Source organism: Salarias fasciatus, chromosome 19, assembly GCF_902148845.1.
Source record: "Salarias fasciatus chromosome 19, fSalaFa1.1, whole genome shotgun sequence".
NCBI classification, from domain to species: Eukaryota; Metazoa; Chordata; class Actinopteri; order Blenniiformes; family Blenniidae; genus Salarias; species Salarias fasciatus.
Genome location: NC_043763.1, coordinates 12,179,314 through 12,199,333, shown reverse-complemented (window position 1 = coordinate 12,199,333; position 20,020 = coordinate 12,179,314). Strand labels below are relative to the sequence as shown.

General features: G+C 44.5%; 1 protein-coding gene across 2 annotated transcripts; it reads right to left on the bottom strand.

Moving 5' to 3' along the window:
* Positions 1 to 1,502: 1,502 nt before the first annotated feature.
* On the bottom strand, positions 1,503 to 18,226 carry crlf1a (cytokine receptor-like factor 1a). Of its 2 annotated transcripts, none has more exons than XM_030117567.1 (9): positions 17,870 to 18,226; positions 12,906 to 13,184; positions 11,886 to 12,015; positions 11,029 to 11,210; positions 5,688 to 5,845; positions 4,546 to 4,620; positions 4,336 to 4,429; positions 2,645 to 2,824; positions 1,503 to 2,479 (listed from the first exon to the last, which is right to left on the bottom strand). In XM_030117567.1, exons 1-9 carry the CDS (start codon positions 17,940 to 17,942, stop codon positions 2,463 to 2,465), a joined length of 1,188 nt encoding a protein of 395 aa, XP_029973427.1. In that variant the 5' UTR covers positions 17,943 to 18,226; the 3' UTR covers positions 1,503 to 2,462. The 2 variants fall into 2 exon arrangements, with proteins under 2 accessions (XP_029973427.1, XP_029973426.1); XM_030117566.1 differs by having other exon boundaries at positions 1,506 to 2,479; positions 2,649 to 2,824.
* Positions 18,227 to 20,020: the final 1,794 nt, after the last annotated feature.

The following is a 20,020-nucleotide window of genomic DNA, read 5'->3' as shown; positions in this document are numbered from 1 at the left end:
GCCTGCCTCAGTCCAAAGTGTGTTTTGTGAGGAGCCCACTGACAGATCGATGTGTTATGCAGATGAGCGTTGGGCCGAGGCCCGGCGAGGACGATTCAGAAGCAGACAGCGCCCCTGCATGGCCGTCATTTGAGGCTGTCAACCGTTCCTCATCAACATGACCTACGAGGCCTGGCTGCCTTTTCTGATCGACCATATATCATTTCTGTTTATATTCAGAACGTGTCCTTTCTCTGACATTTTGGTGATTTAATGCTCGTGGTTCCGTCTGCTTTGGGTTCATTTGTCCTCTGCGTCGGTGGGCGACCTGCTCTCTTTGCCTCTCTGCTTCGCATTCGGTCAATGAGAAGCTGCTGCTGCTCCGTTTCGTTCAGGAGTCATGTGAAAAACAGAGCTCAAAGCTCAGACTTTCCACTCCCTGCAGACATGCAGGCACTTTGTTGTTCCTTTGTGCGCCGGCTTGGTTCCTGCATCACACAGCATCCTCACATGTTCTCCCTGGGTTACCGTTCTGTGCTCACATGCTCTGCCTTTAGCCCAGTGACTGCTGGGATTGATGCATCCCTTCCATTCATAACTGACCTTAAATCTCATTCGAAGGTAAGTTCATTATATTTTTCTTATAAAGAACTCGGTAACATTTCCTGTTGTGTGCGCCTCATTTGTTTGTCGTGTCTCGAGCCAACAGGTCGTGATGGCTTCATGTTCGGTCTGGTTTTCTTCAGGTTATTAAAATGTTGTGTGGTTGGAATATCTGGTGTTCATCATGATGATTCCTGAAGACATTTGGCAGATTCAGCGCTGTGCAGTCGGGGTATAAAATTAGTTTTACCCTGTGCCTAAACTCTGCTGTTCCCAGAATCCCGACGTTGTGCACGGGAATCATGTGTGTATCCAACCAATGTTTGTGTGTTTTACGCAGTTTTGGGTCCAGTTCCAGATCACAAGATTCCAAGTAAAACAACAAAGTCAGACCAGTGCAGGTTTAGTGTAGAATTCTTTCTATTTTTACCCAAATGATCAAACACACTCACACACACACAGACACACACACACACAGTATTTTGAGGAAGTTTTCATTTACGTTTTCTGAAGAGTCTGACTCCACCTTTGTTTTCATAGGAAAAGGTTGAACCTGATTCTTCCCTTCTTGAAGGCTACAGATCACCTTATTTTCTAACCGTCTGGATCCTGATCACACAAATCCTGACATTGTGACGTGCGTCAACATCAAAAGTTTGAAAAATGAGCAGCGCGGTGCGAATGTGCTCCTGCAGCTCATTTTGAAACTGCCTCACCGAGTGGTTCATCATCAGGACAGGACAGGATAATTCCCTTAATGGACCCAGCTTCACGTGGTTGAGGACGGTCTGAAAAATCAGCCCGACACAGCAGATCATGCAGCACAAAGTGAAAACTACTGTCTTATTTACACATCAAACACACACAAAAAGGTCTGACATGAATTGTTTTATGTCTCAGAAAGTGTAGATCTTTAAAGTTTCTGATCCATCCAATTAGATCTAATGTTGAAATTACAATTGAGCCTTTTATTTAGCACTTTGTGACTCGGTATGAATGAAGGATTGTTGTCCGATTGCTGACATTATGACAGTAAACGTGAGACTTGTGTTTCTAACACTTTTATAGAACAACATTAGAGCTTGATAACAACTTCAGTCATTGTACAGTCTTTTCTAACTAGACATAATTTAAGAATTTAAACATAACTTTATAACTTTAAATATGTCGGTACATTTCAGTACAAAAATAAAGGCAGTGAATGTTTCCGTACACAAAAACACCATCAGTCACATACTGTCACTCAGACACAGAGGAAACCTGGATGGACCCGTTCGGCACAGCATCAATCTACGTAACAAAGCACGAATTACAAATACTGAATGATAATCTTTGAGTTTTTTTACATCAGGACGGGAGTCTCCACAGGTGATGAACCGCCACTAGATGGTGCTTTGAATCCACAGGAGACTCCTCAAATTGCCACAGAATACTTTTGGATGCTTGGGCACAACACTTGTGGTTTGTTTGAATCTGACCGAATCGACGCGTCCGAGCTACAGTGTCACGTGCGAAAGCAGACGGGTTCACACGGCCTCTTTCTTGCAGCGCCGTCGAGCCGAGAAGTCCGTGACGAGTTCACTTTCTCTCCGTCCGTCGCAGCTTCGAGTGCACAAACTGACTGGAAAGGATGCGCAAATGGAGAACATCCCACAGTTTGCCTTCAGGTGTCCTCTTGTGGCCACAGCTGGTATCCACACAACATGTTCGGAGCAAATTGTCTTTATGGGTCCGTTATACGAGTACAATCTTTTTCTCATTTCTCACACACACACACACACACACACACACACACACACACATAAACAGAAACGAATGACATTCTCTCAGTTCTTTTTCTTGACTTGTTTTCTGCTTGTAAAGTCGGCATGTGCTATGATTTATCCCCTTGTAGAACCTGAATTAAAGACAAAAATCTGTTACAAATCAACATTTATAAAACGCACTGTTCCTTGCGTGTGTGTGTGTGTGTGTGTGTGTGTGTGTGTGTGCTGCACGTGTATGTGTCTGTGGAGGACGTGTGCGTCTGCATGCGCTTCATCCCTGCGTTAGTGATGCTTACCTACCTGGTTGCGAGCTTTGTGGGATTTCTGCATCAGCACTCTCCACTGGTCGTACAGCTTCATGGACATGCTGCTGCAGCCGTACGCGTGTTTCCGCACCCAGCCGAAGAACTGCTTCAGCTCCCGGCGCAGCGTGGAGTTGGAGTCGCCGCTGGACTTCGAGTCGCACATCAGCCGCTCTGCATGGGGACAAACGGTAATGGCGGGCTTTATGATTCAGGCGGTGGAGGATGCAGTTTGAACGCTTTAGCAGAATGAATTTCACCGAGTACATACATCTAGTTGTCAAGTATACTGTGTATTTTAAGCTCTTAATGCGATAAATGGATTTGTTTTATTCTAAATTACAATTTCTTATCGTTTAATAAAACACAAAGAAAAAGACTTTGATTAAACTCTGCTGTTAGAAACCAAACTACATCAGTCATTCTTCATTTAAAGAAAAGATCACGCGCTTAAGAGAGATTAAAAGAAGCTTCAATTTACAGAAACAGACACAGAAAGTAAAATGGTTGTCTCATGCAATAAGTATGTGCCCACAAAGCACATAAAACATTTTTGTTTTACTTAATGACCTATTAGCCTCCACAAATAAATGGATATAATTATAGGGCTTTGTGTGTCTGTGTGGCTGTGTGGAAGTGTTCGTGCATGTGTGTGCATATGCATTAATGGTAGATGTGTGTCTCATTTTAGAGCTTTTGTCAATCTGTTTTACTGCCTGAAAAGTGTTACACAAATAAAACTTGATTTATTTACATCAATTTGCCGGCGGGCTGTAAAAAGATGCATTGGGAGAGCTGACGGCCATTAAAATATACTGTTGTAATTTTCACTCATTACTCAGTTCACAGGGGTTACAGTAGTAAAATGAAATAATTACGTTTTACACAAGCACCTTGGAAATCCGTCTTTGGGTGAATGTAATTGGTTAGACTTCACCAACAAGGGAGTTACGGGAAAGAGAGATGAGAGAAGGAGAGACGGACGGGAGCGACGGAGCCAAATTAAAGAAAGCAAACAAGAAAAAGTGAGAACTGAATGTTCCCAGAAACCGAGCAACCCCCGTTTTCCTTTCCTTTTACCCCGATTAGTTCTCTTCAACTTTTCCTCGCAGAACTCTTGGCAAAAAAAAATGCGAGCTTTTATAAACTGGGTTTTGTTTTTATTGTTGCGGTCTTTATTCCCATCAGTTATGATAACATTTTGCACAGCAGTTACGTCTGGGGAGGCACAAACCGCAAGTACCCGAACCTCTGAGGCGTTTAGCATCGCGTGGCTGAAAGCACATGTTTGTTCTTTTCCTTTGCAAAGGGTTGAATCTAATCAAAATCTAAAATCTAATCAAAAGTTGTGGCTTTTTTTCTATATTTTGCGAGGAAAAGACTTTATTTGGTGATGATTTTCGGCTTGATTTTACTTGATTGCATTGAAAAAAAAAAGCCTCAGAAAAGAGAGGAAGATAGACCGGAAAAGGGTAAAGCGCCATCTTCCCCTTCTGTCCGGCCGGCGGTTTGAAGCAGCGGGAGCGAGCTGTGGGACGCGCGGTACACCCTGATATGAAACTAATTCTAGTGCTGCAAATTGCCTCTTACAAATGTTCCCAAAAAGCGGGGATTAACGGCGAGGGGAGATGCCTCCTGAGTGGATTCCTGACTGTGAGCGCGTGCCGGCGTACGCGTGCGCTCACCGCTGTGGGGCGTGGAGGCGGCCGTGGGGTGGCTCCACTCGCTCCAGATCCCAGCTTTGCGAGAGCCGTAGATGCCCACGGGGTTACAGCGAACCTGGAGACGATTCAACGGAACTACTCAAAAAAAGTACACAGTTATATATCTTTGATCTGTTGCTTTCTGTTGCCCGATCGGCGTGCCGTAAATACACACAACGTAATTCTTCCTACCTGAACAAAATATACGGTTCCAGGTCGGAGTCCAGCGAGTCTGCAAGATGTCTGATTCCCAACGTCATCCATCACCTACACAACGGGGGAAAGAAAAGAGAGAGACAAACACAGAAAGGCTGAGTGCTGGAGGTCCGACCGCAGTATTAAATACCGATGGGCATAAACTTAAACAGCGGGCGGAATCGAGACGCAGAAAACACAGCCGCAAACCACACACAGACCTAAACATGCATGAGCCCCACATTGTTTGGTGGCTCCTGATCTGCATGTTTATGAAAACGATTTAATGTAGCCGTGCCTGCTGGGTAAAAATCTGCTCTCTGTTATTTATTACAGAGCCGAGTATGCCGGGACACACACACACATACACACACGCACACACAGGCACAGGTACTCATAACAGTCAAAATTAGGACGGGCAGGGACAAAAATGTGCACGTTAAGAGTTAATCTGGTCTCCTGATCCCTGCTTTCTGCCCGGCGTCCGGTCGGTAAAAACTCTCGCCGACTGCAGGCATCAGAGGGCTGACGACGAGACGCGAGGAGGCCAAATAGGCAGAAGCCACAGCTGAGCGTCTTTATAGCCATATTGAAGACATTAACAGCTGAGATGTATCCCTCCATTCCTCAGCATGACCTCATGATTAGGGCCGGTTCGGAGGGGAATGGCGCTTTTGTTTTCACCACCACCAGGAAAAAAGCCACTCGGATTGAAGTCTCCGGCTCTCCCTCCTTCGGAGCTGGATCATCTCTCCACACCCCCCTCCTTTTCTTTTTCCACTTTGCAAGTAAAGACTCGCTTATATTACATCGGTGTAATTCCCCCTTAATTACAGGAGAATCTTCGCTTGAACCCAGAGGAAAATGATTTCTGGGAAGCGCTGAAGGTTTTACACAGTGTTTTTCATTCATTAGAGGCTTGTATGATAGCGCACACAGTGGCTTTAGCTTGTCTCCCCCCCCCCCCACCGCCGATCAAAACACGACTTTTAGATTTATGACTTGGGGAATATTTCTGATAACTCATCTGGCAGAGGAGGCTTCAATCGGAGGTGATTACAGCGTTGGGATCAGAACCAGCTGGGCCGCAGGAGACGCTCAGAACAGGTTCCTGTCCTCGCCCGGGTTTGTCCTTTTACCTTCCAGTCTTGGCTGTCCTCCAGCCTGTAGCGAATCTGATATTTGGCCTGGAACAGGAAGTCTTTGAGGGCGGGCGGGGCTTCCCAGCGGACGCTCAGCTGGTCCTCGAGCTGCCCGACTCGACTGACGGCCACACCGGAGGGGGGGTCTGTGGTCACTGTGGGGGGGAGGGGGACACGGAGCGGGTTATTCAGTGAGCAGATCTGGAACAATGACTTTTTAGATTCCAGCGAAAACTTTTGTTCATTTCTTCCCTCTTGACAGCACGGCTTTTAAAAATACAGATAATCACACATAATAATATATTTCTGGGAATTCCACACTTATTTTGAAGCTGTAAATTACTGTCTGAATCACCGGCAAATACTCATTATGATGAACATCACATTATAATTAGAACGCAAATGTTATTTATATGCGATATCAAACCCAAGCGTCTCTTCAATGAATCTCTGATGCAATAATTCATAAGAAGCATCACGATTAAACAGTCCAATTACAGACAGTAAACTTCTGTCATACTTAATTATAACGAATAAAAATTCCATGTCATGTTTTTGGTCATTTGCTTTTCTTTCTTCAGTAACTTGTAATTGAATAAAATAAAAGTTAAAAAAAAAAACAATCGTGAGCATGAAATGAAACATTAGGCGCACTTCTGTCACAGTAAATCTGATTTTATGAATAAATAAATGTAATAATAATAAATTTGATTAGCTAATGTCAATTTAATCTTTGTCTTTTATTGTATACACATACACATACACACACACATATATATATATATATATATATATATATATATATATATATATATATATATATATATATATATGCACACACATACACACACACACACACACACACACACACACACATATATATATAGATAGATAGATTAGTTTACAGAAATTCCTAAATTCTAAGAACTGCTGATATTTTCTCATGACTTTTTTTTGGCCTAATAGTCAACATTATAATTCATCACTGTTACATGTACTGTACAGATGATCTGCTGGAATCCAGCACTGACATGAAAAGAAAATAGAATGTAATTAGATTAGATTACAAACAAAGATTATAATAATTCACACATCTCTGTATCTGAATGTGTTGATAGTCGTATAATTTGATGAAGAGAATAAGAGTATGTGCGTGTGTGCGTGCGTGCGTGCGTGTGTGTGTGTGTGTACTACCTAGTTGAATAAAGGTGAGGTCAGATTAATGTGAACCTTTTTGTCTGAAAAACTTCAAATGTGTAAACATTCGCATTGTTCTAGTCAAAAAAGTTACTTGAAAAAAGAAAAGCACGAAGCACGGCGGCTCCAAAGAAAACTGTAAAGTTGCCACAGAATCAAAACAAAGAGCTGAAAGAAGCAAACTCACTCAGTGGAGCCGCTTCAAATGCACAAGAGGTCAAATCAGGAATTAAAGAGGATTTCTGAGATGACGACTGTAAACCATGAGTCTGAATCTCCAGGGCTGAGGGGGCCTGCTTTCCACAGCGGGAGTTTCTGCTCACAGGGGTCAGGAAACCCGTTCAAGTTCAATTCGAAGCGGCGGGAGTGACGTCTTCATGCACGGCGAAGCGTCGCTCGGCGTCGGCGGAGGCTTGCGGTCTCGTTTCTGAGGCGTCGCTCTGCGCCAGTCGGAGAGGGAGGCTTTTTTCATCTGACAACAATTATCTTTTCAACAAACAAACATGCTGTGACAGCCCATTATTTTAACTCCACTCCACTTCTGTTTTAGATTTTTTCTCTTTCGGGACCATTTCAATATCAGTTCTTTTTCACAGCGTCCTCCCTCGCCAGTAAACAAACGAGGCGACCCGGGGGGGACGGGGAAGATGGGAAAGTGGAGGCTGACACGAGATTCTGGCCGCCAGGAGTTTAAGAAGTAAACGTCAGCGAGTTCTCAGCAGACAGGGCCAGCGTCTTCACTCCGTGACTGATAAATGTTTAGATTTGTGCCTTCGCCGTGAGTCAAGGATGGGAAAAAAAAAAACCATGCAAGCATTTTTCCTGTATTTATTTTAAAATAAATACGTGCACTTTTAAAAGTGATGCTCACTTTTGGCTGCAGGATTTGTAATGATTATCAAATTGGATATTTGCTTGTCGTGTAAATCCAAATGTGAAAACTATAAATCATTAAAAACATAATAACGCTATGAGCAGTTCTTATTTATTTTAACCAGAGCTGGCAAAAACAGACCCTTTTTTTTAAATGAAGATTGTTTAAAAAAAACTGTTGGGTTGGAAAAACTGGCCATGCCTTCATCCACAGTCAGATCAAATATTGAATTATTCATCAAATAATGAGGTGAAAAACAAAAAGAATGCATTCATAAGTACAAATTCAACTTCCTAAATCAATTAAAAAGAAGACAACTGGGCAGGTTTTTACATAAAACCTGAAGAATTTCAAATATTTCTCTTTATTGAAAGGAAAATTAAAGTGTTTCGATCATTTCACTGTTTTTCTGAAGTATCATCATTCAGTGAAACAGGTAATGAGCCAGTTCTTCAGGATGTGAATGTAAAAGTGAAAAGTTCAAGTACAGATAAGTGGATCTTTGCTTTAAATGAGGTAATAAAGTAGAAACCCTTTGTTGCTTACCGCCTCCGTCACTTCACTTTTAAATCAAAAAATCATCAAGATAATGACTTCATTACTTGTTATTTTTGAAATAAAAGGACTGAAACTGCAGATGATCAAAACATCTGAAAATGAACCAGATAAATGACTCAAAGTGGAAGTGGCGACGAGGTGCGAAGCACCTGAACCAAAACAACGGTCTCGCGCTTCACCTGCGCTCGGCACTGAAACCGACGAGACGTGACACACCGGCGTGAACACACTGTCGCTCCTCGCCGCGTCACAGCGCAGCCAGACGGGAATACAAGTCTCCTCTGGCCCCTCGCTCGGCTGACGGAGGAATGCGGGGGAAGACCGGAGGTGTTTCCACTCCGGCGGAGCGATCGTTCGTGACCGGAGAAGCGGGTGACTCAGCGCCGCGCGCAGGTGTGGCCGCTTTGTTTTATGACCTGCCGCTGCTGCTGCTGTTGTGGAAACTGCTGGGATGAAAAGGCCGTCCAGGGCAACTCACACACACACACACACACACACACACACACACACACACACACATCCAGGAACCGCCCACACTGTGCCTGCCTGTCTGCTTCTATACCGCCACCAGGGCCGGCCCTGCCCTCGGGGTGTGTAAACAGGTGTGTGCGTGACATACATTAGCCGGAAAAGGAGAGGGGATTACGGCGTGATGGACGCCGGGCTCGCTCGCGGTATGCGGCCATGTTAGGAGAGAACCAGGTGAACAGTCGGAAGCCAATCAGGTCGTATTATTTCAGGTCCAAGTCTTAAAGCCTCAAAGCCTGGAAGCGCCCGGGCCTGCGGGGTCCGCAGCCGCCTCGGAGACGGGATTAGGGTCGAGGATCATCCCGGAACATTCCTTCTCTACACAAAAGAGAAACTCATCCACTGCTTTCTGCGAGTGTGTGTTTCCTCCTCTCAGTGTTTGTGTGTGTGTGTGTGTGTGTGTGTGTGTGTCCAGTGAGCATGAGTAAAGGGAAAATGAGCTCATCAAAAGAGAGGGCGTTTGGGCGTTTCCACTCGTCACACACACCTACGCCTGTCCAGGTGTGGGCATGTATGTGTGTGTGTGTGTGTGTGTGCGTGTGTGTGTGTGTGTGTGTGTGTGTGTGTGTGTGTGTGTGTGTGTGTGTGTCTGTGTGTGTGTGCGTGTGTGCGGGTGTGTGTGTGAGTTGGAAATAATGAAGAGGAGAATTTGGTGTTGCTTCAACCGCTCTGAGCTAGGCAACGGACCACATGACAAAGCTTGAGAAGGGAACGCCACTCAGCGAACACATTTCTCAAGACAATTTCCCACGTTACAATAGTCATTATTCACAGCATTAATTAAGACATAGACTTTAGAACTACATATGATGTCAGTGATCAAGGATTCTTAGAAATATTATTTATTTTGCACTGATCCCAACAGTCATTAACCCCCAAAAATCACAACTTCACACGAGGTACAGTTTATCATCCGGAAGAACGGACATGGATCCCCCCGATTACAGCCAGGAATTATTAGAACATATTTATGATCAATGTGTTTGTGTGAACTAATGAATGGAACAGTGCAGAACACTTTGAGACAACTTCGAATTTACCATTTGTACACATTAACTGCACCGTATCACATCGGTCAAAAGAAGCATTGTGAGGAGGAAAAAATGTAAACGTATATAAATGAGGGTACAGGATGGGTTTGTTTTTCATAACTTCACTGCTGATAAGCTCCGGTTTTAACGGTTTCTCTGCTTCCCATCAGTCCCTCAGAAATGTCTCAGATCCGTCCAGCTCTTTTTCTGTTGATCTGTTTTTGTTTTCTTCTCCATGATGTTTTCATAATTTTATGTAACTGCTTGTTATTGGCAAAGTTGAGCTTCCACTGTCATTCTAAAGTGGTAGAAATGTTTTTTTTTCTTTTTTTTTTCGTGGTAAAACAAACATTTTCCGATTTAAATGTTACAGAAAATGCCGTTTCAGCTGAGCTCCGCTGACTCCCCCTGGATCGCTGTATCTGTCGGAGGCCTCGTAGCATTCCTGCGAGACGCGGCAGGATGATGTCAGGACGGCAGCAACGCGCCCTGCCCCGTGACTCCACCACACGGAGAAGGCAAGCCCCGTCACGCTCATCCACAATTTTATTCTTTTTTTTTTTTTCACATTTGTTTTTTTAGTTGTAGGATTGAAGATCGATGCCAGTCTTGTATCAGTCAGATCGGTGCTAGTCCTAGACAGGATTAACGACCGTAAACAGACAAACAGTCGTTAACCTGACGCTGTGAAAACCTGAGCGGACGGAAAAAAAAAAACCTGGCACGTTCCGCCCCGTGAAACCACAAATTGTTATCGTTACACTAGTATTTCAAATGAATTAAACAAGCATGATACGACGTGTTAATTGATAAGTTCTCGAACTGCTGGAGGGCGTGTTTTCCAGTCTCGTCAGCACGTCTACTCCTCCTATCACCGCTGAAATAAGAATATTACTGCTGTTATTCTTTTTTTTTCTTATTTTTCCATCATTGTTTAAGAAAATAAGAAGAAAAAGAAGGAAAAAAAATCACGCAGTGACCCAGTGGCTGAACGTCACATGGCTGTAGATAGATGTAACCCGGGGTCAGGGGTCACATGAGGGTTCATTCTGAAGGATGAAAAGCTGATATCCACCCGAGGCCTCACTGATACCCAGATCTAAGCCCTAAACGTAATGGGGTCAAAGTTCGCCTCCTCTCGCTCACTCACCCACGTCCAGGATGTCGAGGGTGATGACGTCGGAGGCGGCCCGGCCCAGCTGGTTGGAGGCCTCCACCCAGATCTCGTAGGGCGTGAAGAGGTGCAGGTCCTGCGTGATGCTGCAGGAGTACGGCTGCGTGCGCGTGTGCGTGTGCGTGTAATCGTCACACTGCTTCTCCGTGCCGTACCATCTGGAGAACGGGAAAAAAAAAAAAAGAACACAAGAATCCTGAAATAACTCTGGAAAACATTCAGTAACCTTAAATAATGCCTGTAATACGCAGCATATTGTTTAAAGTGTTGTTAGTTAAGACTCTATCTGGCACTGGAGTTTTTATTAAGTCCTTATTTCCACTAATCTGAACACAATGAAACGTCTCCTCCCCGCTGGCAGCGTCCCGGGTACCGCTTGTCACATCATTTCCCTTTCGGTGTTTTAAAATTGTTGATTTAATTATTTCAAAATGTAAATGGAGCTCACACTCCATCTGAAACTCATTTTTCAAAAACGTATCGCTTCCAGCTGAATCCGTCCTCCGAGCTCTCATGAAATTTGACTTTATTTTTTTATTTTTTTTATTTTTTTACTGTCGAATGACTTTCGCCTTCTGGCTACTGCTCACACTGTTTTTCCTAAAGAAAAACAAGCTCTGCCAAAAAGATACGGTGTTTTGTTTCGTTTCCACTCTGGCTTGTTTCTGGGGATTTTTTTTTTTTTTTTTTTTTTTTGAGGCCTGTCAGTATCGTGAAATATCCTGTGAAATGAGTTGAAGTCTGTTCAGCTTCACGGAGAGAATACGGAACATATCATGAAGATGAAGACGTCTGCCGCGCCGCGGCTGCAGAGCGTGTACCAGAGCGTGTACCTGAGCTTGTACTTGAGCTTGTACTGAGTGCTGATGTTGGTCTCTCCTCTGCCGCCGGGAGCCCAGCTGCACGTCAGGTCCTTGGTGTTCCTGGACCAGCAGGTCAGATTGACCGGCTTCTCTGGAGGCACTGGGCCAGAGGCGGGGTGAAGAGGCGGCGAGGGGGGGGAGCGTGGACGAAGAGCACGGAGGGGTGAGGGCAGCGCAGAGGGAGGAGGTGGACAAAGAAGGAAGGTGGATGGAAAATAAAGATAAGTGGGAGGACAAAGTTACTTCTTCCAAGTCGGTATTTCATCCCACAGTGTAATCTACTGGCTGGAGATGTTCCTCTGAAATTGCTGCTGTTTTTTTTTTTTTCTTAATTTCTCAGTGTGTGTGTGTGTGTGTGTGTGTGTGTGTTGGGATCCCTGCCAACATTCTTTGTCCTTCAGAACACACAGTGCTCAAAACCAGTGTCACACAGAGATTAAGATCCCCGGTGCATCTTCAGCTGTGTGTTCTTTTGTGGTTACGTCTTGTTGCCTCATTATCTTGCCACCCTTCACAACCTCAAAACTCATCAATTAATTTTCTGCCTGTTGTGCACTTTTCAATTTACTTTTTTTCATTTCCTGAAGGTAATAATTCCTCTTTGGACGATTAGAAAATCCCCTCTTAGAGCCACACAGAGCAATTTCAATACAAATTATACCAGTTTTTTTTTTCTTTTCTTTTTTTTTTAATTAAATCCAGATCCTTGGACGTACAGGAGCATATGTGTTGGATGTCAGGCCCACACCCTATGAGTAAAAGCGCGGATAATGGACCACACAGGTGGCCGAAGCCTCTCACGGTGACACGCACAGCGAGGCCTCTTGCCTGAAGCATAAAATCCAGGCACAACTGCGCAGGGACACTTAAAAATCTGCCCACTGCTTCCTTGCTCTTCCTTCAATTCCCATTTCCTTTTTCATTCCACTCCTCTCTTTGGTGAGTTCCTCCTGTGTCAGGGGTCGGATTATTTCATAGGAGTGTACTTACTCCCCACGTAAATGCAGGAGCCGGCCAGTATGTGGCCTTTGTGGTTGTGACAGACGAGGTTGTCGCCGGACGTCTGCCTGGAGGCGTTGAGTCCGGCCAGCGTCACGCTGAGGTTGGTGGGGCTCAGCAGTCTGTAGATGGAGCTGGGCAGCTGCTGGCCGTTCAGCGTCCAGAACAGGGAGCTGGCGTGGACGCCGAGCTCCGGGTGGATCCAGCAGCTGGCCGTCAGGTTGGACCCGATGCGGAGCACGGGGTCCTGGGGGTAGATGATCGCTACATCTGGAGGAGGGCGGGAGGGAGACGGCAATCAGGAGATACTGTCACTAAAGAAAGCACCGTTTGCTCGTTGACCAGTCACATTCACGTATTCTCAGCAAATCATCAATACACACACACACACACACACACACACACACACACACACACACACACACACACACACACAAGCTTTCGATTTACTTTTCTGAGCAGGACTGTCTTTACGCTGAAAGCCGAGACGTCCACTGTTTCTAACTGGAGAGTGGATTTGTTCCAACATCTGTTCAGTCCACATATCCAGCAGGTTCGGACACGGTTAACACGATGTTTGTTTGTACTTTTTACAGCTATTTGTTCACGTTTTGTTATATTTTGTGACTATGTGTGGCTCTACCACTGGCGGCGGAAGGGCATTTAACCAGGCCCATTAATCACGCAGTGGAGGGGCGTGGGGCTGACAGTGAAAATAAATGAAATTCAGACACAAATGGAAGTGTCTGGACATTTACGGTTTCAGCTAAGCCTGTGTGCACGTCTCAAATTGCACCAGAGTAAGCGGTATCAGAAGGCGCTTACAGTACTGATTTCTCACAACAGAGACTCACTATCTCTGGTTGGGTTTTGATTCTGTCATATCCATCAACTGTGTCTGCAGCAAGTGTAATTCTCAGATTTTTGCTTTGTAGAGCACAACCATCCACAACAATTAGAAATACCTTTGCCAGCACTGATCCATCATTTTAGAACTTACTAATAGATGCACTCAGTAGATGGACTTCTTGATTTGTTTGGCACACTTGATTTTTCCACACAATTATGGGCCTTATTTACTAAGATCCTGAATAAAGTAGGACTGCGTGACACCGGGTGAACACGTGATATTGCAATAATGCTGCATATTGCGATAACGTTATAATGAGAATCATAATGCACAGTGTGCATTAACCTATAGACCTATACACATAAATAACTCCCAGCAGTTTGATCTTTAACACACACCTGATATCTCATATCCAATAAAACAAAATGATCCGTCCTTATAGTCTCTGTTATTTGTGCAGACGTGACCCTCTGTGTGTCTCATCAGCAGACGCGCATTCATGTGAGTGTGTGTGCATGTGTGCAATATCAAAGTTGCCCCCATTTATAGCGGATCTGCCCCTTTATCTACGACCATGTTTGGCCACTAAGTAACTACAGGCCAGGGCCTCCGTCCTCTCCAACCCCCGGACGGGCCTCATGAAGTTGTACTTGCGGCGGATTTATCACTAAGCTCCCTCACAGTATGCCGTCCTCTTCCACACTCAACTCCTGCTGTCTTCTCACGTAAGGCTTGGAGGAAGCCCTCCTGCACTCCGGAGGCCGCCGATGCAAACTATACAGAGCGGAGTCCAGCGAGCGCCTGTGTGAGATCGTATCGTATCGCTCAGCTTCACACAGGAAAGCCCTCCGACGGAGGCCATGTTTAAACTGGAATATAGAGTGAAAACTGTTCAATAGTGTTTTCTCGTGCCGGTGTGGCCTTTCAAAGCTCTGAAGAATAATACCTGATCCTATCGCGGCGATGCCAGAGGAGATTATCTGGAGTTAGGCTTCAGACTTCAAACGCCGGACAGAAAGTCAGCGGTAGGAAACTACAAATAAGGCTTTGAGTTTGATACGAGTTTCATCAAAGGATTATTTCTTTGAACCTCCCGATTTTATGTGTTGCGCTCGAAGGCCTCGCTCGGATGCCTGGCTCTGGAAAAACTGAAACAAATTGGATTATATTAAAACATTGGCATTCAGGCTCGAGCCAAAATATGTTGCTACACTTATTCAACGGGAAAACATTTCGAGACAAATAAAGGTGGTCGGCACTGAAGTCTCAGACGATGAAGCAACCGTGAGCGCAGCGGCGGACTAAGAACAGACTCTGTTTAATAAATTTACGGAGAACTTAAGGTGGCCGTGTTTATGTTCAGCAACATGGGCGTATACCTCAATTTACCATGCGAAAACTCTCGATCTGCAGGCAAGAAAAACTCTAAAAATGGTATCGTATTTTATTTCAAGTGCTAAATTTCAAACAGGTGACTCTTTTTTTAACCACTTCTTGACAGCTGAATGTCAAATCACAATTGCACAAGCACATAATAGGGAGCTTTTTTGATCCGACAACAGGTGGACAAAACGATAACGGGACATAAATGAAGAGAAGGAGAACGAGCGTCTCCTCTTCAGACGACAGATTTTTGAAGTAATTTTGCTCAAGTCGACGGAGCTCTGGAACCGGGCAGCTGAGATGATTTCTGAGGAGAAAAGTCGCTGAGTGAGAGCATCAGCACTCAGTCAGACCACTCCAGACCAGAGCCCGGGGCCGCCGCCTGCTGACAGACACTACCGGGGCCTTTGTGAAGGAGCCGCCTTTGAAGACGTCAATTCAGCTCTTTAGCTCCCCTGCAATATTAATGTCATAACCTCATCTCAAGCTTTTGGCACAACACTTCCACGCTTTAACACACACACACACACACACACACACGCACACACACACAAATGCAAACAAGCACATGCACAAAGGCTGGCTGTCTTTGTCACCGGATACGCTGGACTAAAGGCTGCTGTGATTAGCCAATAATATGCTGATCCAGCTGAATAACAAGCAGTGTTTATGTATTTCCAGGCGCTGGGGACGAGACGTTGCCCCGGAGCGGGGCGCGAAGCCACTCTAACACCAGCTTTTTTTTCTTTTTTTTTTCCACATTTCAAACACTACAGTGAGAGACACAATTACTGATGTTTATTGTCTCTGCTCGACACGCTCACTGAGGGAAATGACTTGTAAAATATTATTTGTTTGGAGAGGCCGAGGGCTGCTTGAAGCACGGCTCTCGTCGGGGCAGGGCGATGAATTAAACCCCACAGCAGACGAGGACGGAGTCGGAGGACAGTGCCCAGCCTCTATTTCACAAGTGAGATGTGTCCAGTGGACGATCGTGTGGAGTGATCACACTCTCAGTCTTCAGAGGTGAAAGTCATCCTCTCGTTTTTGCCGAAGAGCCGTTTATTCAAAATAAGCCAATACTTTAATCTGTCTGCCTCACAATGTACGGACATCATGTGGAAATTTTCTGAGGGTCTGGTGAAGACGAGCAAAGTGGAAGAAGTCACGCAGCACTGAGTTACAATGAGCCGCGCAGCGTTATCTGAAAAAGAGCAACAACACTGAGCAGTGAGTGGTTTTGTCTCATTTTGTTGTCGTAGATTTACATTTTAGGTATTTAACAGATGCTTTTCTCCAAAGTGGGGAAAGATTATCTTGTCAAGCCAAAGTAGGGCAAGCGCAGGCAGGAGAAATGTCAATTTGTGGCACGTATAAAAGTAATTTCAGGTTATAAAACTCTTTTAGACACATTTTCGTGCACTCAAAAATGGAAATATTGGTCTTAAATGATCATAACCAACTTGGTTCAGTTATTATTGGCAAACAGGACATATCAACCTCAAATTTATGAGATTATGAGGTGCACTAAAAACTAATTATATGTTTCTAAGAAAATTCCACATTTACTTCTGTGGCATCTGTAAACCACAACACACTGAGGGAAAGGGAAGCACCAGCCATTATTACAGTGAATAAAACTGTAATGACCGATTAGGCCCTATAATAAACAGCAGGGAAGCTTATGATCGAGGCCCATTGTCTCCTTTAAGCCCCTAAAACTATACTTTCTTTTATTGGTGCCTTTCAAACAGGGATGAATAACAGGAGATCCTCCTCTGAGGAGCTGCTGTTTGCCAGTGAGCCGGCCATAAAAACTAATCCAGCCACTTAGCGGGTGAAACGGACATAACTTTGATTTATTTACGTTATTGTGCATTAAGCTGGTGGTTAACATTCTCCAAAACCCGAGCAAATGATGTCACTGTTTTGATGCGGTTTGCAAAGCCCCCATGCTCCCCATGTGTTAAACGAATTATGGCCTGACTTGTTGAAATCCAGCCTCATGGGAGATGAGATCTCTCTGCAGGGATACAACCAGCAGGAGCACATCAATAACAGGAGCTGTCTGGCAGACACAAAGTGACACTTTTTTTTTTTTTTTTAATGTATTTAGAAGTCAGCTACAGTGGCTCCCACTGTGTGTCCTAAATAAGTGAGTTCCTATTATGTAAGGAAAGTTTGAAAAGAATCTGTGGTGTCAGAGTTGTTCTGCTTTGGGAGCATGAAAGTGCAATACTATTACAGTTCCCTACACATGGTTTACATCATTCCTCTTTGGGAATCTGTAAATGTGGTGTCGTGTTTGTTTTTAGTTTGTATTTCTTTACTTATACATTTTGCAGGAAATATTATTCTTATATATAACAAATGCACCTGATAATGCCGTGGGGATGTGATGCTTCCTGTGCCATTGAAAACACTTTAACTTCACACATAGGAAAAACTTCAACACACTCTTCAAGTTGTGTAGTCTTGTCATTGACTGCGTAATGTTTCAGTTTTCTCCCTGAAATAAGCCACACGGGACAGGACGCTGCAGGTTTACACTCTGATCTTTTGGGTGACAGCTGGATTCAAGCAAAACGCTGGAGATCTAAACCTAAACTTTGCAGCCCTACTTCCCAAAAACCCCAGACTCTCCAACTCTTCCACCCGGACGAGAGACACACACACACTCCGGGGCTTTTTGCGCACCGATGGACATCTGTGTGCAACTTACGTGTGGACAAGGACAGCACGCCGGGAGAGTTCAGCGTGAAGAAAACCAAGCAGAAATCCAACACGGCTCTCATTTTCCAACAGCTCGGTTCGTGCCCGCGCTCAGTCCTCGTCCTCGTGTTGTTGTGGTGTCGTCTCCTCTCTTCGATCCTGGATCCAAATTACGCACGGCAGAGGAAAAGAGGAAAAACAGCCCGGGTTCGAGGTCCGGGCTTTTTATTGAAGAAAGACAACTAAAGTGCACTAGAAGAAGCGTGAGCCGCTGGAAAAAGTCACCCCGTGAGAAGCCATGAGGCAACTTGTCCCGATTGAAGTCCAAAAAGACTGCGCGTACCGCGTCCTGTTCGCAGCCTTCCCCCCTCTTAATGCTTCCTGCAGCTAAATCATACACAAGTTCATACTTTCTAAGCCCCTCCTCTCCCTCTCTCTCTCTCTCTCTCTCTTCCCACACAGTCGCCAGTCATTCCCCCCTCTTTTCCGTCCTTTCCCTGCTCTTTTCTTCCCCCTGTCCCCCCCCCCCCCCCCCTCAGTGATGGGTAGGAGAGTCAGAGCCATTCACTTTCCCTGAATCACCCCGTCTCTGTAGTTTCCACGCCTCAGGTCTCCGCTTTACAATTCTCCACCATAGGAGGCAAGTTGAGTCACTCAGACTTACAGGAAAGGTTGCCAAATCTGTCCTTTTTTCTCTCTCCTCTCTCTTTTTTTTTCTTATCTCTTTGTCAGTGATGAGTGTGAGACAGGGGATCTTCCTCTTTTTTCTTTAATTTATTTTTTCTTCCTCTTTTAAAATAAATCCTTCTTTTGTTATAACTGAATCATGTTTTTTTTTTAGTAAATCTCCTTTTTGAAAATCTCGATCAGCTCTGACAGCTGTATTATGATGCGATGAATAATTGTGGCCCTAAATCTTATTATATTTATATAAAGATCTTTTCATGTGCTGAGATTTTGCATTGAACATGCCTCAGGAAGCACATGGAGTCCAGCCTGAGGGCAGGCAGGCAGGCTGGCTTTTTTACAAATAAAATATGCCTTTGTTTGTGTGTTTTTTTTTCCTTTCTTAAATTTAAATCAGACTTATCTTAGAGTAAAGACTGGCTCGCGCTCAATGGGCCTTTCGGCGCATCGGCAGGTGTTAACAAAAGCAACACGGTGCACCTTTAACCTGAGAGCCGGCATCCGAGTCTTTTGTTATCAGCGAACGTTGTTATTCTTTCTAATGTGATTCATGTGAAAGATGAAAATCTAATTGCTCCGTGTTTGCATAAGCTTACCACAAACTAAACAGCGGCACTGCCACCAAGATTCATTACACTCCACTCCTGCCACTGAAAGGAAGATAATCGCTCATATTAAGTGTCCTTATTTTAAATGCAAGACGACCTCACTTGTAATAAGCATGACCTTTCAGGATAGACCAGAGGTTTCCAACCCGGGGTCAAGTAAAGCCAGAGAGCGCAGGCTTCGTCTGACGGTAAAAGAAGACATGCAGCTGCCAGTTAAAGCTAATATTTGAATTATTCTTGTCTTTGAAGGCCGCTGTGTGAGTCGGGGATACCATGATGGACGGCGCGTTCGCCACGGTTTGGTCTGCAGCAATATTTGAGGACTTGAGGGAAAATAAGAGCTGGGAACCGCTGAATCTATTTATCGATTTCTCAATGCAAAAACCAACAAACTCAGGAAAACATGTTTGAAATTCCAGCTATTTGAACCCATTTTTGTAATCGCAGGCTTTTCTCCTTTCCCCCCTGTCACTGACGATTAGAAACATGTGTTTTTTATTTGAACCGATCTTTTATTGTAGAGTAGAATCTTGGTTCAGTCCAGCTTGTGATTTTTTTTTTTGACAGTGCCAACCTCAACTGAAGCTGAAAAAGCCACAAGAAATTCAGCCTTTGTTCTTTTCCTGCTATGCAGCGACTTGTCCGCATATTTCACAAGTGTGGGAACTACTGAAATTTGCTCTCAATATGTCAGGATGAATCGGGATTTCATGTCATGATTCATGTAACCCCAAGTTTATCTTTGTTAATACCTCAAGGACATACTAAGAATATTTAATAATCAGGACCATTCGTCCGTTTTCTAGACCTGTTTTAGGGAGTTGGAGTCATTTTCAAACAAGCACAGCGATGCGAAATGCGTTTTT

What these genes read in the sequence shown, in the direction of transcription:
- crlf1a (XM_030117566.1), bottom strand. Translation starts at nt 17,942, where the DNA reads ATGAGAGCCGTGTTGGATTTCTGCTTGGTTTTCTTCACGCTGAACTCT. An exon ending in CTCCTGCATTTACGTGGGGA is followed by an intron (nt 12,016 to 12,905) that starts GTAAGTACACTC and finishes CCTCTGGCCCAG; the next exon opens with TGCCTCCAGAGAAGCCGGTC. An exon ending in CGCCTCCACGCCCCACAGCG is followed by an intron (nt 2,825 to 4,335) that starts GTGAGCGCACGC and finishes GTCCCCATGCAG; the next exon opens with AGCGGCTGATGTGCGACTCG.